At 41.2% G+C, this 20144-nt stretch overlaps 1 protein-coding gene across 4 annotated transcripts in view; it reads right to left on the minus strand.

The window, feature by feature from the left end:
• Positions 1-6676: 6676 nt before the first annotated feature.
• Positions 6677-20144, minus strand: part of LOC148872981 (zinc ion binding protein) — a 59435-nt gene continuing 45967 nt past the window's right edge. For all 4 annotated transcript variants that reach the window (XM_088969801.1, XM_088969803.1, XM_088969802.1 and 1 more), the window contains 2 exons: positions 7021-7170; positions 6677-6929 (listed from right to left, as the gene is read on the minus strand). In XM_088969801.1, coding sequence (XP_088825927.1) covers positions 6882-6929; positions 7021-7170 — 198 coding nt within the window. In that variant the 3' untranslated portion in view covers positions 6677-6881. The remainder of the gene's footprint in view (positions 6930-7020; positions 7171-20144) is intronic.

Consider the following 20144-nt stretch of genomic DNA (forward strand, 5'->3'; position numbering starts at 1 on the left):
ATAACTCTCGAACTCCGATTGGGATGATTCAAGATGCACCGGAAATATAAGGGAGAACTCCACAACTTTCATGTTTTGGGTTTTGACATATTCGGTCTGCATCGAGGTCAAAATCGGGCCTAAAGTCGAAGCAAATTCGTAGAGAAGCCCATTTCACAACTGAAGCCCAATTCGCAGAAGAGCCTTGTAGCAACCCAATTTATTAAAAAAGCCCAACTCGAATTCAAGAATAAACAGTCCTACCATATTTAAATTTCAAATGTAATCCTAGAAAGATAAAAAAAATTGAGATTATTAGATAAGATATAGGATAGGATTAGATCAAAACTAATTAGGACTTTCTATTTTTGAGAATGAACTCTTAAAAGGAGTTGGAAACAACCCCTCCTCCTAAAACTATATAAAGGGGGGGGGGGAGGGGGGACTAGCTTTAGGAATCAATCAAGAAATCAAGCAAACAAGCAGTCCATCCATCTTGGAAGCAAAGCAAGAAGGAGATGACAACTATGAGCGGCTGAGCTTTTCTTTTCTGATTCAAGGGGGATTGTTGATTCGATTGTGTCATCGGGAGGTTATGTGTTTAATTTATTTTCTTGATTTTAATTCAAGTATTCGTTGATTCTTATGCATGTTCTTATGGAAGTTAACGTTGATTAGTTTGACAAATTAATTAATGTTGATCTTCCTACTGCTATCCATAATTCAATGATTCGTAATTGTCACAAATAGTGGTACAAGTAGTGATGGAGGGTGATTTGACCCCACCGATGAAACAGTGACACATGGACACTGAATCAGCACGAGCGACAGCTCAGCATTGTAACCTGGTATGACCAAGTGACCGACCAACAAAGCAGCTCGCTACGTTGTAGCTCGCGAAAGGAGTTCGCCACGAGGCGAACACAGGGCTCCCCGAGCTACCTTTGAAGAGATACTCTGAGGCAATTTTAGTTCATGAGCTAAAGTCATTAGCTCGTCTGAGTTCCCAAGCAGACATGCCATCCCTAGGGTCAATTCTACTAAGGGTAACCCTGGAGTGTTCCAAGTTCGCTACAGAATAGCTCGCGAATGAACCGTACGAGCACGCCCCAGGAAGCTTTCGATTGACAGACCGTACCGGTCAGACTGCGCCATATCCCTTACTGACGACGCAGCCCTAGTCCTTTCGGCAGTCTACGTCCACGTCTCACAGCAGGCAAGGGCATGCCTGTCACTCCGGAGACGTGTCATTCACCCGGGCAAGACGTATGCCACAACGGCCACCTGCACAGCCATGGCAGGTAACGGCTGTGGCAGGAGCCCAGTGGCGATTATGCTCAAACTGACGTAAATGTCCCTATAAAAGTCCTCAAGGCAGAAGAGAAACTTCTTCTTGAGACCTCTACTCTCTCAGGTATAGTGAGAATGTGCTATCTGCACTCTTAGCCTTCGTCTCCTTCTTACTTCTCCTAAATAGTACTAATTTAAGCATCAGAGTATCCCCACCGTGTAAACTCCCCGGGGATTCTTCTTCTTCCTCATCCTAGGTACCTTCTAGGAGCCACATGAGTGCCAGCTAGGAGTGACCAGATCGCGCTACATCATTTGGCGCCGTCTGTGGGAAACGCTTCGAAAAGCCTTTCTTTAAACTTTCACATCTTTTTACTCTCCAAAAACTCAATGCTCATGGCTCCCTCTAGCAACATCGGACGAAGCGCGGAGATGAAGAACTCCACAGAACAGCCCCAACTCTCTACTATCTGTATCGGACAGTTCACCGTCTCCCTCTCAGCGGACGGGATCCCTAGTTTGAACGTGCCTCTTGCAGGGGCACCCGTTGTTGCTCCACTCCCTACCACAGTCGGAACAACCTTCACTGAACCGGTTGTGCCCCCAGCGGCCAGACCGAACCAACTAGAAGATTTGGTGCAGTGCATGCGGGCCATGTAGGCTCAAATGCAACAGTTTTAGATCTATCAACAGCATGTGTTGCACCAGGTCTCTCAGTACCAGTATCAGCAGCAATTTCCCCTATTGCCGCAACCTCAGCTTCAGCAACCGCAACTCCCTCCTTGGCACCTAGCCTCACAGCATGCTAGGTTCCATCATCAAGAGGAGCACCTTTCCCGCCAAGGAAAGGCCCCCCGGAACCCTCCAAGGAGCTAGGCCTCCTCCCGCAGTAGATAGGAAAGGCCGGCCACTCCAGCCTCGCCACGGGAGGTCAGGTCGGAAGGACCCCAGCTCGCCAAGCCCACATCGTCTCAGCCCTCCAAGCCCGATACCCCATTCTCAGAGAATCAGTTCGAGATCCTAGCCGCAAGCTCCAAGCAGGAGCCCTCTATCCATAGCCATCACCAGCGACCTGAGCTACTTCCTGCACACACCGTTCCTGACAGTACAGAAGTGAGCAGCACGAATCGAGCCTGCCAAGAAGTAGAGACGACACCGCCGAGCTCGCCGGTCTGCCATCCACAACCTGTCCGAGCTCGAAGGCAAAGAAGAAGTAAGCTCGGGTGAAGTCAAGGCCCCCATCTTTTCTGTTCAATCCCCCTATCTCCTGAGCTCCTGGCAGTCCCAATGCCTAAAGACTTTAAGCTCCCCCCTCTTGACAAGTACGATAGGTCATTCGACCCAAATGATCACGTAGATGCCTTCCAGTCACAGATGCACCTAGCAAGAGCAAGTGAGTCGTGCATGTGCGTGGGCTTCTCCACCACTTTTAGAGGAGCAGCCTGTACGTGGTACTGGAACTTGGCACCTGGGTCGATAAGAAGTTGGGCGTAGTTCGTGGAAGTCTTCATGTCCCACTTCGTCACTACTAAGCGGTGCCCGCGAACTGAAGAAAGCCTCCTCAACATAGTGCAGAGAGAAAGAGAGTCCATCTGGGGCTACGTCAAGCGGTTCAACGATGCTTGCATGCAGATACCGCGCCTAGGCCCCGTCGTGCGCCTCGCAGTAGCTAAGAAAGGCATGACGCACAAAGAGTTCAAATGGCACATGGTCGTCAACCAACCAGTGACCATAACTAAATTTCTTAAGCTTGCAGACAAGTTCATAGCCACCAAAGAGGAGATCAACCAGAAGGGCGAGAGCGTGCCCGAAAAGAGGAAAAAGGAAGGAGAGCCTTTCAGCCAAGGGGACAACCAAAAGAAAAAGGATGCAGCTCGGAGGGCAAGGCTAGGTCAGTCGTTCCAAGCTCTTGCAGCGGACCGAACTGATTACACCCCACTAAACACGAAGCGGGCCAAAATCCTGATGGTGATCAAGGATGCTTCGTATGTGAAATTGCCACCCCATTTGAGGGGAAATCCCAATGAGAGAAATAAGAATCTATATTGTAGCTTTCACAAAGATCACGGTCATAGTATCGAAAATTGTAAAAATCTCCGCAACGAGATTCAAGAACTTTGTATAGAACAACAATAATAATAATAAAGCAGGTCGGCAAGGGGAGCACGGCTTTTTGTTGGGAAGTTTTCCATGGGAAAATAAACACTTTAGACAACCTACAAAAGAGAAGACCTTTTCTCTGCATCTCCTAATTGGTGTATCCTCTGTAGAGCTCACGGTGATGATTGTTACCATCTATTAGTATCGTCCCTTTTCTGCAGACCTTTGGGGTTGGCTACTTTCATTGTTTGGGGGTAATTGGAGTCTATCAGCAGAAGTTCACATGCTCTTCAACCATTCTACCTTTTATTGGCCTACAAAAATAGGGAGAATTATGTGAAGATGCACTCGTGCTGCCTTGACTTTGACTCTTTGGGAAGAAATGAATCTCAAAATTTTTCAAGATAAGGAAAGGAACAACCAAGATTTGAAAGACTGTGTGTTAAATAGGGCAATACATTGGCTGAAGACCTTGGAAATCTTTCATCAATTCTCCTTTAATGACATTTGGAGAAATTGGTCAGCAGTAGCAAGGTGTTCATCTCTAAAGGACAAATCAATTACAAGCTGGTCTCCTCCACCCGAAGGCTCAATAAAGTTGAACTTTGATGGAAGCAGCATGGGTAATTCAGGATTATCCGAAGTGGGGGGTGCTTTGAGAAATGAGAAGGGAGAGATTTTGTTGCTCTACTCAGGTCCCTTGGGAATTGTGAATTCCATCAGGGCAGAACAACACCTAATAATCGAGGGGGATTCCAAAGTGGTGGTGGGTTGGTTGAAAAATTCTGAAGAGGCTATGTGGCGATACAAGAATGAAATGAAGAAATTTAGTTGGTTGACAAGGAATATGTTCGTCACTGTACAGTGGGTGGGGAGATCAGCAAATACCTTGTCAGATGTGTTAGCTAAGCAAGGGGTAAATAGGGAAGAATTATTTTGGGCTCAGTTGTGATTCTTGTTTTTCTTTCCTAGTTTACTTGTAAGTTTCAAAGAGGGGCTGCAACTCGCTCCTCTTGTTGGGATGATGTATGAACTCACTCTAATTTGATTCAGAATCAATAAACTTATTATTATTCACCAAAAAAAATATATAGAGGGAGAAAAGAGAAAATTTTCTTTATTGATGATGAAAACATATTGAGCATATACAACTTAAATAAGAAAAGATAGGAAAGGCAAACCCCTAGAATCTCTCGCAATCAGGGATTGACTAAATCTTTCCCTTAATCCTAGGATATGACTTTCCTAAATTTATCCAAATCTCTTAATCAATCAAATCCAATCTTTCTTAATTTACCAACACTATCCAATTTCAACCACAAGGGAATTTCTTGTAAGTTAGACCAAGTAAATCTAGCTTGCAATAATGGGATCTCCTTTAACTCACAATCAGCAATAAAACTATTAAATTTTCTCATATTAGTTGTGATGGTTTGTTGGGAATTATTAGTTTCTTCAGAAAATCTTATCACATTGAAATGAAGAAAGTTCATTATGTAATACAAGAAGTTGGTCCAATTGAGGAGATTGTTGGAAACATCAAAGGCCAATGCATGAATGATGAGAAGGGTCCAGGTGACTATGGTCCCTGGCTGAGGGTAGGAGGGTTACCTGATGAGAGAACAAAATAAGGATGAAGATGAAGATTTGGAAGTTCCGCCAAATGGGTCAATAAGAGATATAAATAGGAACTTGCCAAGTCCTTTTTAGTTGGTTCAACGAGTGGTGAGTAACTGTTAAAAGAAAAAACAGTTGGGTTCGAAATCGCCACTGGAACGGGAGCCAAAATACATCCATAGCGACCAGAAGCCATGGTCAACATTGGAAGTTTTCATTTCACTAGTAAAAATTGGACAGTCACCAGAAAATTATGCAGAGGTGACCTTCAACAGGTGATGGTTGGATCAGCATTTCCCATCCAGGAAACTTTCTGTTTTGATGAAAAACAAAAAAACAAAAAAGTTGTGTCCAGATTGATCGAAGTGTGAAAGAAGGGGATTATCCCAAATCGCAATAAGAGTCCAGATTGGCTGGATACAAAATCATACACAGTGGGCTAGGCAACCTATCATAAGTGAACATGCCAGTGTTCCGCTTTGCATGATTTTGTCTCCAGCCTATGCCAACCAAGGAATAAAAGATGTGTCTAAGTGGCGAGCTGCATGGGGTTCAAGGAGATATGTTTCCTGAAAAGGTCTCTGATGTTAGTGGCAGAAAAAAAGCTGGGCGAGACCCACCGTTGGAGGGTTCTCTTAGGCTATGTTTGGTTTGAAAAAAAAAGTAGGGAAACCTATACAAGGATCGTAAAGGCTTCCCTACTTTTCCCTTCCTTTCCCTACCCTTTCCTTCAAACCAAACACAACCTTAAAGATTCCTCTTCCCTTACAGGTTTGGCTGAGCCTATTATGGAAGTTGACTTCTCAACTTCTTTAGACCCTAGGAAAGGAGGTTCAATCAGGTGGCACAAGGAGAAGAAAACCTTACTGCTTTAGATGAGCAGTTCGAATGGCAAGAGACAAAAAACAGTATAGCTTGGACTGAGCCAGATACCTGGTGGCCCAGATATGGGTCTAAAACCAATTTCACTGAACCGGTCTGAACAAGCTCAAACCAGGCCTACGATAGAACCAGCACCAGAATTAGATGTGGGGAGAAATCAAGTTACAGATGCCACTCAACTTATGAATGTGGTGCAAAGCGGAAATGAAGTCGGTAAATACTTTATGTTATGATGTTCTTAATCCAACAAAAAGAAAAAAAAAATCCATGCATAGCTTCTGAACTTTGCATAACCTCAATATCATGATTCTAAATGATTTTTCCATGAATCATTAAGATGTTAGTCACTTTGTTGGAGTAATATTTTGGCACAAAAAAGATTGGCATGGAAGAAATGCTGTAATAAATTTACTAAGGTGAAATACCCAATGCTTGGAGTTTTAAAAAACTGAGCCAAACTAAAGAACTAAGAAACCGATAATTGCAAATCGGCTCTTCATAAAAAAATGGGTTTTGGAAAAAAAAAAAAAAAAAGACGTTAGTTCACCATTCCATTTCCACTCATGCATCACAATATGCATATTCTTACCACACCCCCACTCATCAACTATCCGAGGTTTTCCATGGCATTGCTGAGTGCTGACATTACAGCTGTTTTATTTAATTTTTCTTTTAACCCAAGTGGTAATTTTTCTTATGAGCAATATCATAATTTGTCACCCAAGTGCTGACATTACACCCCCACTCATAATTTTTCTTATGGGCAATATCATCCTCAATTTCTCTCGTAAAATCTTAACCAATGAACTGTACAAAGAAAATCGTTCTCCTTTATTAGATTAGCTCGTCTTTGAACATAGTGCCCACTGCCCAGTATTGCCGGTTCAAATGAAATACCACATGTACAAATGCCAATTATGCTGTTAAGGCTAAGCAATCTAGGAGACCATGTATAAATTCAAGATGTGTTGCACATTTTATTGCCCAACAACGATACATCAGACGGACATATCTCAGCTTCCTGGAAGTTGGTTGTGAAGGAACTCAAGCACTGAAAGGCGCTGCATGTAAAAATAAGGTGAACAAAAAATAACTGAAGTAGAAAATTAGAAACTCAGATAAAGCATATCAATAATTCAAATCAATATTTACCCGTTGTTCAAGGCCAGTCTCTTTGGGATTCAGTGACAATGACTCCAAGCATTTTATTGCTTCTTCAAATCCACGAAGAGCCAAATCCTCGTTCCCAAGGCTCCTTTCTGCATCAGCAACTTTGGCCAGAGATACCGCAACATCCAAAACCTGAAAATTAAAAGGAATCTTCAACAAATATTATCAGGAAAAGAGCATAAAAAGGAATATATTTGCCAAAGCGCATGTCAAAAGGTGGAAATCAACTTAGAATCTAGTATCAGATTATCAATCAGTTTTTGGAAGTGCCTGAGCTAAGCTGAGAGAAACAGTGTTCGTGGTTCTTTAGCTACAGTGGGCTAGTGAGTGCTCTGGTGAGCGGGCTTTGGCCTCTGGAGAGGATGAATGAAGACATGGAGGAATGCTGTGGATAAAAAGAGAATCAAAAAATCAGCCATGGAAGAAGCTTCCAAGAGATACCCATATGGTAAGGTTCTTCCTGATAAAAAGTTGATCTTAAACTTCAAGGTGTGCTAGAAAGAGAAATCCATGGGGCAAGAAGCTGAAATACGAGGTAAAACCTACTACAAAGGATGTGGTATGGATTGAATTTGAAGATGAAGATAATGTAAGAAAAGTGCTAAAGAAGACCCCTCGACTGATTAAAAGATACCCTCTCCTATAAAAATGGGCAGTGGATATTACGCCAAGAACTTTAGTAACATTAATGGATATTTGGATAACGATATTGGATTTGCCCACGGAGAAGGCATAGGCATATGGTAAAGAGTCACACGAGAATGTGTTGAAGGCAACCCTAGACAGGAAGATTAACATAAAGAAGAATAAATTTCTGCCAAAATGGCAACCTTACCTCAAGATACGGGTCACACTGAAGGTCCTAGAGCCAATACCAAATGGAGTTGAAGACTTCAAAGACAATGGAGACGAGGTATGGTACCTTTTCCAATATGAAATACTTCCTATTTTCTGTTGCAGGTGCGGTTGTCTTGGCCATGAATAAAGTTTTTTTTTTTATAAATACAATAATTTCCATTATTTCAAAGATTGGTTACAAGAAAATCCCCTTAGAGGCATGAGGTGCCGCCTCTCCAAACAGCAAATACATAAACAACAACAGAGATTACATGAATGTTGATGTTAAACAAGAGTTACAGTTCACCCAGAACAATGTTTCCCTATTTGTCCCTTGTTTTGCCAAGACATCGACAAATGCATTAGCTGATCTCCAAACCCACTGTACTGTTATAGACATATTTCTTGTCAGCCATTTGAACTTCTTTAACTCATTTTTGTAGCCCCAAGGGGCATCCTCCAGATTATTTAACCAATCCACCACTGTCTTAGAATCCCCTTCAATCAGAAACTTCTCCACGCCCACTTCTTTTTCAATAAGTATTCCTTGTGTAGAGAACACTGATGTGGGCCCCACAGCAGTGGTCCCCACTGTGTTCGTAGGACAGCATGTGTAATTATTTGTTTCAGTCATAGTAGTGTTAGTTGGGGTCAGTTTGTTATTTCAGTTTTTGTTTACTTTATTTGTCATGTAAGTACTAAGGGCAGATCTGTCCTTTTCTCTATGTACTGAACATAACCTATAAATACTAAGAGAGTGGCGGCGGCAGATGTGTTAGAATCTGTCCCTCCTTTCAAACTCTTGTGTTCTCCTGTTTCTCTTCTCTTCCTTCTCCTTCCTCTCACTTTTCTTCTGCTTTTCTTAACCTAAAATCTATTAGGGTTCAAGACTGATTGCAGTCTTGATCTTCTACTCCTTGTATTGCAGCTAACAGCTCTGCCCAGATAGAGTTCCCAACACCTTAAGGGCCAGAGTAGAGTAAGACAACCTCTCCAGCCTCATTCCTCAGTACACCTCCCATCCCAAAGGGATCCGGGTTACCCTGGCTACTCCCATCAAATTCAGCTTCAAAGAACCAAGAGGGGGAACCCAGTTAGTCAATACCCTTACCTTGGAGGAGGAACTTGCTACCAACAGCCAATCCTTCCAACAATCATTAAAAAAGAAATGGTTAAACAATTTTCGAGTCTTTAACCAATGTATTGACCTGTACATAATGCAGTCCTTTAAGGCTTGACTACTACTCCCTTTTTCTTTGAAGATCCGGGCATTCCTTTCTGCCCATACTGTCCATAACAGGGCTGCTTGCGTGCACCTCCACATTTTCCTTCTCTTTTATGGGGCCAAGAGATAAAAGAAGGGTTAAACATTGTGATTACTTCTGCTGGCATATCCCAACTACACTCAAACAAAGATAGAAGCCAAACCTAGAGCTCCGCAGTTACACTACAAGATAAAAATAGATGATTACAATCCTCACCATGAGATCTACAAAGAATGCACCAGTTTGGTGAAATACAAAGGACGGATCGTCTCTTTTGTAAGTTATCCATCATGTTTACTTTACCATGCCACACTTCCCAACACAAAGCCAAAACCTTGGGGGGGACCGGCCTACACCAGACGTCTTTGGAAGGGAACTTTGTTGAGAGGATGTTTGGAAAAGGAAATTGAAAAAGGAGCCACAAGAAAAAGACCCATTGGGGTGAATGGCCCAAATCCTCTTATCAGGCTTCGAAGGATCCAACCAAACCTTATCAAGGAGACAAAGAAGAGTAGACAAACACTCAACTTCTTCATCCCTTAACCCTCTACAGAAACCAAAGTCCCAAGACAATGCTGACAAATTTAAAATCGACAGAAGGAATTTTGATATCACCTCTTCTTTATACAAAGAAACAGAGTACAAGGATGGAAAAAGGTCTTTTAGAGGGAGATCTTCAGCCCAAGTGTCCTCCCAAAACCAAATAGAATTACTAGAACAAGCATCATACCTGACACAACTAAGGAATTGCGGAAGAATTGTGTGAATTGCTTTACATGGTGTAGCTAGGTTAACCCTCCTTGATGCGCCAGCATCCCATCCACTCTCTAAACATACATGAATACTCTTCACCACTTCGTGCCAGAGTCTATCTCGCTCCAAAGGCCACCTTAACAAAGCTAAGTTCATTTTAAGTACATTCTCGAGCCCTAGTCCTCCATCCTCTTTGCTTCTACCCACAACACCCCAACTAATTAAGTGATCTTTTTTACCTTCTCCCGGTTCCCAAAGAAAATCCCTCATTAATTTTTCTAGTTTCTTCACTTCCCTAGACGGTATCCTAAAGACAGTGAGGTAATAAGTAGGTAGATTCATGAGGGTAGCTTTTATCAAAGTGGTCCTCCCACCCAAAGAGAGAGAATTTTTCTTCCACACAGCTAATCTCTTTTCAATCTTCTCCAAGACTGGTGTCCAAAACCTACTCTCCCTAGGGTTTGCCCCTAACTAAGGCCCTAAGTAGGACAAAGGCCATGAAGAAATGGAACACTCAAGACAATCTGCAACCGCCTCAACCTCCTCAAAGTCTAGGTTGACTCCGGCTATGCAGCTCTTTCCGAGATTGATTTTCAAATTGGAAACTCCTTCAAAAGCTCTAATCAATACTTTCAGGTTTTCCACCTCACCGAAGCCACCATCACAGAAGATCATCAAGTCATCTGCAAACTGAAGGTGAGTTACTAGAATTCGGATTCGGTTTGTGCCACTCTCCATCCCCTTATCACATCTTCCCTATCAGCCCTTGTGATAATTCGACTGAACACATCAGCTACCAAGGTAAAGAGAAAATGTGAAAGTGGGTCCCCTTGTCTAATACCCCTGCTAGTTGGACAAAAATCCCTCACCACCCCATTTAGTAGGATGGAATAGTGACAAGAGCTGACATAACCAAACACCTAGCTACACCATCTTTCCCCAAACCTACACTTCCTCAAAACCTCTACTAGAAACTGCCAATCCACCAAGTCAGAGGCTTTCTCAAGATCAAGCTTACAAACAAAGCCTCTCTACTTGGACCACTTCATCTTTTCAGCACATTCATTGGTAATCAGGATCTAATCAATTATCTAACGTCCTTGGATGAAAGCCCCTTGGGCCTGACTAATAATGGAAGGAGGGATTTCTTTAATCCTCAAAGAAAGGACCTTGGCCAGGATTTTATAGACACTAGTCACCAAACTAATTGGCTTGAAGTCTTTAGGATGGACAGAACCAGCTTTCTTTGGAACAAGAGCCAAGAAGGTAGCATTAATGCCTCGACTGACTATATGCTTCTCTACAAACTCATTAAAAACCTCACAAAGATCAACTTTTATCACCTCTCGACAATCTCGATAAAAGGCCATTGTAAAACCATCTGGGCCTGAAGCTTTGGGTTTATCCATCAAAAACACAACCTTCCTAACCTCTTCTTCCTCAAAATTTCTATCCATCCACCTAACCTGATCTTCATCCAATCTTGGCCAATCCACCCCTTCTATTTCCATCCTCGCTTCCAAGGATCTTCTATAAACCGATTTGAAATGATCCATAAACTTCCTAGCAATATCATCTTAATTAGTGAATACCTCGCCCCTACCTCTAACTTGGACACAAAGTTTCTTTCTCCTTCTCCCATTTGCCACATCATGAAAAAACTTAGTACTTCCGTCACCTTTCTTGATCCACCTATGCCTCGATTTCTACCTCCAGCTTATTTCTTCCCTCAGTAAGACTTTTCCTAGGTCCTTCAACAGTCCCCTCAGATCTCTCTCCCCCTCCTCCATTCTAGATTGAACCTCTCTTTCATCCAACTCATCTATCCTAGATATTAGATTCACTTTTAGATCCTCAAGTCTTCCAAAGTGATCCCTATTCCAATCCTTTATTTTATCCCCCCCCCCCTTCCTCATTCCACCATAACTTTATTTTATTCACAAAGTCAGGGTGCGTTAGCCACAGGTTCTCAAACCTAAAAGGTCTAGGTCCACTGGTAAAATCTTCTACACCTATTCTTATAGGACAATGATCCAAGGTTACCCTAGGCAAAGCTCTAAACACCAAGTTTCCCCAATAGTTCTCCCAATCAACATTAAAGATAAATCTATCTGTGGTGAAATATAGAGGGAGAAGGGAGAAAATTTTCTTTATTGATGATGAAAACATATTGAGCATACAACTTAAATAAGAAAAGATAGGAAAGGGAAACCCCTAGAATCTCTCACAATCAGGGATTGACTAAATCTTTCCCTTAATCCTACGATATGACTTTCCTAAATTTATTCAAATCTCTTAATCAATCAAATCCAATCTTTCTTAATTTACCGACACTCCCCCTCAAGTTGGTGCAAAGATATCTATCATGCCCAACTTGCTAACTTGAAGCTCAAATGGCTGTCTCAACAAGCCCTTAGTCAAAACATCTGCAACTTGCTACGTGGTTGGTACAAACAGAGTGCAAATTAATCATTCTTCAAGCTTCTCCTTTATAAAGTGTCTGTCAATCTCAACATGTTTAGTCCTGTTACGTAGAACCGGATTGTGAGTAATGCTGATAGCTGCCTTGTTATCACAATACAATTTCGTAGGAAAACTCACTAGTCTCTTAAGATCTGCTAGCACCCTCTTTAGCCAAAGAACCTCACACACTCCTTGAGCCATTGATCTGAATTCAGCCCCAGCACTACTTCTAGCAACTACACTTTGCTTCTTGCTTCTCCAAGTAACTAAATTGCCCCAAAGAAATGTGCAGTACCCCGAAGCTGACTTTCTATCAGTGATCAAACCTACCCAATCCGCATTTGTATACACCTCAACCCCTCTCTTCTCATTTTTCTTGAAGAAGAGTCCTTTTCCTGGTGTGCCTTTTAGATACTTAAGAATTCAATACACAGCTTCAAGATGTTCTTTGTACAGGGAGTGCATAAATTGACTCACCATGCTCACAGCGAAGGCAATATCAGGACGTGTATGTGACAAGTAAATCAATCTTCCTACCAGCCTTTGGTATCTACCCATATCTACTGGAGCCCCATCTTTAACTTCTCCAAGCTTAACATTAACTTCTATCAAAGTGTCTGAAGGTTTGCATTCACTCATTCTAATTTCTTTCAAGAGATCTAGAATATATTTCCGTTGCGAAACCACAATGCCCTTCTTTGATCTTGCCACTTCCATTCCAAGAAAGTACCTTAGCTGGCCTAAGTCTTTAATCTCGAATTCCTTGGATAAGCACTGCTTCAGTCTACTCATCTCTTCAATATCATCTCCAGTCAAGATTATGTCATCAACATAGACAACCAGAACCGAAACCTTGTCTTTGGTGGATCTCTTTGAGAAAAGAGTATGATCAAATTGTCATTGACTATATCCTTGACTTTTAACAAACCTTGTGAATCTTTCAAACCAGGCTTTGGGAGACTGTTTAAGTCCATATAGAGACTTTTTTAGCTTGCATACCTTAGTTCCAAACTTCTTCAGTGAAACCAGGTAAAGGCTCCATATATACTTCTTCCTCCAAGTCTCCATTCAAAAAGGCATTCTTCACATCCAGTTGATTCAGTGGCCAGTCAAGATTAGCTGCAACAGATAAGAGTACTCGAACTGTATTTAGTTTCTCCACCGGAGAAAAGGTCTCAGAGTAGTCCACTCCATATGTCTGAGTAAAGCCTTTAGCTACTAGGCAATCCTTGTATCTCTCCAATGATCCATCTGAGTTGTACTTCAAAGTAAACACCCATTTACAACCAACAACTATCTTTCCATCTGGCAGATCCACTTTCTCCCAAGTAGCATTCTTCTCCAAAGCTCTCATCTCCTCAAAAATAGCTTCTTTCCACTCAAGAACATTTAGAGCCTCCTGGATACTGTTAGGAATGGATACACTAGACACTTGTGAAATAAAGGTACAATATGAAGGTGAAATATTTTTGTAAGATGCGAAATTCGACAGAGGATGTTTTGTGCAAGACTTAACACCTTTCCTAAGAGTAATGGGAAGATCAAGCTGACTAGAAGAATTAGAATTACCTAAAGGAATATTTTCAGGAATTATTGGAGAATTATCATGAATTTCATGATCCAACCTCTTATCAGATTCTTGTTGATGTTGTGGAATAGTGCCTCTCCTTTTCTGTGCTAGATATTCCCTTGAATATATAAGGCCTTTATACTATTTCGGACACATCTCCGTTGTTTCAGCTTTTTCATTTTGAGATGGCATTACCAAAAGTTGTTCATTGGTAGACTCAACATTTTCAATATTTAATTCATTTGTTTCCACTAATTTTGTATTTTCTGCCTCACTTTCTTTCAGTGACCGGTTGTGAGGAACATCATTATGGACAAATTCAAACATTAAATCAGAATCATCTAAAAAACCATCTTTACTAGTGTTGCTCTCCCCCTGAAGATGGGAGTTGTTGTAGTACGAGGTTTCCTTCAAAGAAGGTGACATCCATAGACACAAACATCCTTTTCAAAACTGGACCAAAGCACTTGCAACCTCTTTAATTAGTAGGATAGCCTACAAAAATACATTTATGCGCTTCTGGATCAAGTTTTGAATGTTTAGGATCATGGTTATGAACAAAGGCTACACTTCCAAAAATTTTTAAGGGAATGTTTGTCACTAGCCGAGAGTTTGGAAAACAGACAGTGAAAACCTGTATGGGTGTTTTAAAATCCAAAATTCGTGTAGACAGTCTGTTAATCAAATAAGTGGCTGTTAAAACGGCTTCTCCCCAAAGATACTTAAGAACCTTAGTTTTAAAACTTAAAGCTCTAACAACTTCAAAGAGATGTTTGTTTTTCCTTTCAGCCACCCCAATTTGTTGAAGTGTATTATTACACGAACTTTGGTGTACAATTCTTTTCTCAACAAAAAAAATCCCTAACACATGGTTAAAAAATTCCTTTCCATTATCACTTCGAAAAATTTTAATCTGAGTCTGAAATTGTGTTTGAACCATGTTGTAGAAATTTTTTAACACAGTTTCAGCATCAGATTTCTCTTTTAAAAGGAAAACCCAAGTGACCCTAGTATGATCATCGATAAAAATAATGAACCAACGTTTTCCAGAAAGGGTTGTCACTCTAGAAGGACCCCAAACATCACTGTGAATCACGGTAAATGGCTTTGATTTTTTATATGGTTGAGACTGAAAAACAGCACGATGATGTTTTGCTAATTCACAAGATTCACACTGGAAAAATGAATGATTTTTATTCATGAATAACTTGGGAAATAGATGCTTTAAATATTGAAAGCTAGGATGTAATAATCGATAATGCCATAACAAAACTTCACTGTCACTAGAAATTGAGATAGAACTGAAACAAGTATGTCGGTCTTGCCTTCGAAAGGTTGATCATTTATTAAAGAAGTAGAGACCACCATCCTGTTTAGCACCCCCAATCATCTTCCCCGAGGTTAAATCCTAAAATTCACAACGAGAAGACCAAAAATTAACTCGACAATTCTGATCAAGGGTTAGTTTACTGACAGACAAGAGATTGTATGATAGGTTAGGAACATGCAGAACATTTTTAAGGTTTAGAGGAGAAATAGACACAGTTCCATTCCCAGCAACAGTAGCAAAGGAAGCATCTGCAATTTTAACCTTTTGATTCCCTGCACAGGGTGTATATGAAGAAAAGAATTGCGAAGTGTCAGTCATATGATCAGTGGCACCTGAATCTAATACCCAGGAGCCACTAGATTTGGTACAAGCAATGGCTGCAGTGAAAAAATTACCTGACTGAGCTAGAGAACAAGATGGGTTAGAATTTCCTAACGATCGAGATTGAAACATTTTATATAAGTGTGTTATTGATTAAAAAAAAAAAACATTTTATATAAGTGCTCTATTTGTTCCTTTGTGAAAGGAAGAGACTCTAAGGATGATTGCTGCCCTGGATCCAAATTGCTTACTTGAAACACGCGGACATCTCCCCCTGACTTGTTGTCACTGCCTGATTTTTTCTTCCAGCCCGCCAGTTTCTCGTGCAGCTTCTAGCAAGTTTCCCGAGTAGGCCATGGCTTTCTACAATGATCACACCAAGGTCTCTACTTTCCTCCTCGTCTATCTCCTTCTAAGTCTGGACCTCAGGCCCCAAGAGCGGACCCTTCATTCTCTGTTTTTGTTTCACTAACATTTTTCAACATCACTTGTCGTCGTGCTTCTTCTCTACGCACTTCTGAAAAAACTTCTCTTATAGTAGGCAAGGGCTTTCGCCCTAAGATATGTCCCCGAACCTCATCGAGTTCTTTATCCAAACCAGCCAAGAAAACAAATACCCGGCCTCTTTCTATCTTCTTTTTGTACTCACTCGGACTTTCCCATTCTTTTTCAAATAAATCCAACTCCTACCAAACAGCCATCATCTCATTATAATAAGTTGTTACTTCACGTTCACCTTGCTGCATCTTCCACATTCGGGTATTCAGTTCGAACAATTGTGAATGATTGTCCAAATCCAAATAGGTTTCCCTAACAGCTTCCCACACATCGCAAGCCATCGGCAGAAACATGAATGGTTTTCCAACCACCGGATCCATAGAGTTGATCAACCAGGCGGTAACCATCGATTTTTCAGAATGCCACTACCTGTACTTTGGATCATCAGTGGCTGGCGATTTCACTTCACCATTCAAATAGCCGAGTTTCCCTTTGTCGTCGATCACCAACCGCACGGACTGAGACCACTCAAGATAATTTTTTCCATTCAATTTGTGAATGGTAATTTGAAGAGAATTCTCAGAAAGGGAAATAGCCACTGACTAAATACCTCCCCCCGAAGACGTCACACCATTGGTAGCATCCGAAGAGGCTAAACCAGAGCCAACCATGGCGGCCTTAAAATTCATGATCAAACCCTAATGCTCTGATACCATGTGGCGAAATATAGAGGGTCCAGATGGCTTTACAATGGGTTTTTATCAAGATTGTTGGGAGGTGTTGAAAGAGGATCTAGTTGAAGTCTTTAAGGAATTTGCAGACAATCACACTATAAGCCCTAGAATCAATGCCACCTTTTTGGCCTTAATACCTAAGAAGAATGATGCCAACCACCCAAAAGATTATAGGCCTATTAGTCTGGTGACAAGCATCTATAAAATTCTGGCTAAAGTGCTCTCGTTGAGGATCAAAACAGTCCTCCCTCCCATCATTAGTAAAACCTAGGGGGCTTTCATTCAAGGGCGACAAATAACATATCAGATCTTAATTGCGAATGAGTGTGTGGAGGAAATGAAAAGGTCTAGTAAGAAAGGATTCATTTGTTGGATCTTGAAAAGGCCTATGATTTGGTGGACTGGGAGTTTCTATTAGAGGTTATGCAAAATGGTGGATTTGGGGACAAGTGGTGTAGTTGGATTTTTGGGTGTATTAGTACTTGTCACTACTCTATTCTAGTAAATGGTACGGTGAGGGACTTTTTTCCAGCTTGCAGGGGTGTCAGGCAAGGGGATCCACTTTCACCCTTCCTTTTTACCTTAGTAGCTGATGTGATTAGTAGGATCCTTACTAAGGCTGACAGCGAATATGCCATTAGGGGTTGGAGAATTGGGAGACACCAAGTCCCCGTCACCCACCTTCAGTTTGCAGACGACCTAATGATTTTTTGTGAAGGAGGTCTTAGTGAAAAGGTAGCAAACCTAAAGGAGCTAATAAAAGGATTTGAAAGTGTCTCTAATTTGAGAATAAATCTGGAAAAGAGCTGCATAGCAGGTATAAATTTGGAGGTAGGGGAGGTCGAGGCTATTGCGGAGTGTCTGGAGTGTTCCACCTCTGTTTGGCCTATGTCATATTTAGGGCTTCCTTTAGGGGAAAATCCTAGGAAGAGTAGATTTTGGACCCTAGTGTTAGAAAAGTTTGAGAAGAGAATAGTCTCATGGAAGAGGAATTATATCTCTTTAGGAGGGAGAATTACCCTAATAAGAGCTACCTTGGCTAACTTACCTACCAATTATTAGTCTGTCTTTAGGATACCAATTAAGGAAGCTAGGAAACTGGAGAAGTTGATGAGAGACTTCTTATGGAAGCCGGGACAAGAAAAAAATGATCACTTGGTTAAATGGGAAATTGTGTGCAGAAGTAAAGAAGAGGGGGGTTTGGGAATTGGGAGGGTAACTAGAAAGAATCAAGCTCTGTTAGGAAAATGGTTGTGGAGATGGCCTTTGGAAAGAGAGAGATTGTGGCATGAGGTGGTGGGAAGCATTCATGGGAGGTCAGAGAATGGATGGGATGTTGGTGTATCGAGGCAAGCTAACCTAGCAGCACCTTTGAAAGCTATTCACAACACCCTTCCTCAATTCCTCAATTTTATCAGGTATGAAGTTTGTTCTGGCAACTCTATCCTTTTTTGGGAGGATATTTGGGTAGGAGACTCACCGTTGAAGGATTTGTTCCCTTCGCTTTTTTCTATTTCTTTGTACAAAAAAGAGGTGGTCTCAAAATTTGTCTCTCCTTTGGGAACACCCTTAGATCCTACTTGAGATTTTGGGTTTCGTAGAGGACTTAGGGATGCTGAAATTGAGTCTCTTTCTATTTTGCTTGGTTGTCTTAATCAGGTTTGTTTGGATCCCTCCAAGCCAGATAAGAGGGTTTGGACTCCTAGACACAATGGAACCTTCACTTGTGCTTCTTTCTTCAAGTCCATCTCTCAACTTTCTACTCACCAACCCTTTCCGTCAAAAGAAATTTGGTGTAGGCCAGTTCCCCCAAAAATTACGGCTTTTTGTTGGGAAGTTTTCCATGGGAAAATAAACACTTTAGACAACCTACAAAAGAGAAGACCTTTTCTCTGCATCTCCTAATTGGTGTATCCTCTGTAGAGCTCACGGTGATGATTGTTACCATCTATTAGTATCGTCCCTTTTCTGTAGACCTTTGGGGTTGGCTACTTTCATTGTTTGGGGGTAATTGGAGTCTATCAGCAGAAGTTCACATGCTCTTCAACCATTCTACCTTTTATTGGCCTACAAAAATAGGGAGAATTATGTGGAGATGCACTCGTGCTGCCTTGACTTTGACTCTTTGGGAAGAAATGAATCTCAAAATTTTTCAAGATAAGGAAAGGAACAACCAAGATTTGAAAGACTGTGTGTTAAATAGGGCAATACATTGGCTGAAGACCTTGGAAATCTTTCATCAATTCTCCTTTAATGACATTTGGAGAAATTGGTCAGCAGTAGCAAGGTGTTCATCTCTAAAGGACAAATCAATTACAAGCTGGTCTCCTCCACCCGAAGGCTCAATAAAGTTGAACTTTGATGGAAGCAGCATGGGTAATCCAGGATTATCCGAAGTGGGGGGTGCTTTGAGAAATGAGAAGGGAGAGATTTTGTTGCTCTACTCAGGTCCCTTGGGAATTGTGAATTCCATCAGGGCAGAACTTTTAGTTGCTGTACAAGGGGTCCAATTTACAAACCAGCTGGGGGTACAACACCTAATAATCGAGGGGGATTCCAAAGTGGTGGTGGGTTGGTTGAAAAATTCTGAAGAGGCTATGTGGCGATACAAGAATGAAATGAAGAAATTTAGTTGGTTGACAAGGAATATGTTCGTCACTGTACAGTGGGTGGGGAAATCAGCAAATACCTTGTCAGCTGTGTTAGCTAAGCAAGGGGTAAATAGGGAAGAATTATTTTGGGCTCAGTTGTGATTCTTGTTTTTCTTTCCTAGTTTACTTGTAAGTTTCAAGGAAGGGCTGCAGCTCGCGCCTCTCGTTGGGATGATATATGAACTCACTCTAATTTGATTATGAATCAATAAACTTATTATTATTCATCAAAAAAAATTATAGAGGGAGAAAGGAGAAAATTTTCTTTATTGATGATGAAAACATATTGAGCATATACAACTTAAATAAGAAAAGATAGGAAAGGCAAACCCCTAGAATCTCTCGCAATCAGGGATCGACTAAATCTTTCCCTTAATCCTAGGATATGACTTTCCTAAATTTATTCAAATCTAATCCTTCCTAAATTTATCCAAATCTCTTAATCAATCAAATCCAATCTTTCTTAATTTACCAACACTATCCAATTTCAACCACAAGGGAATTTCTTGTAAGTTAGACCAAGTAAATCTAGCTTGCAATAATGGGATCTCCTTTAACTCACAATCAGCAATAAAGCTATTAAATTTTCTCATGTTAGTTGTGATGGTTTGTTGGGAATTATTAGTTTCTTCAGAAAATCTTATCACATTGAAATGAAGAAAGTTCATTATGTAATACAAGAAG

Source organism: Nelumbo lutea, chromosome 2 (assembly GCF_056320005.1).
Source record: "Nelumbo lutea isolate HS-2025 chromosome 2, American lotus-T2T, whole genome shotgun sequence".
Lineage (NCBI taxonomy): Eukaryota > Viridiplantae > Streptophyta > Magnoliopsida > Proteales > Nelumbonaceae > Nelumbo > Nelumbo lutea.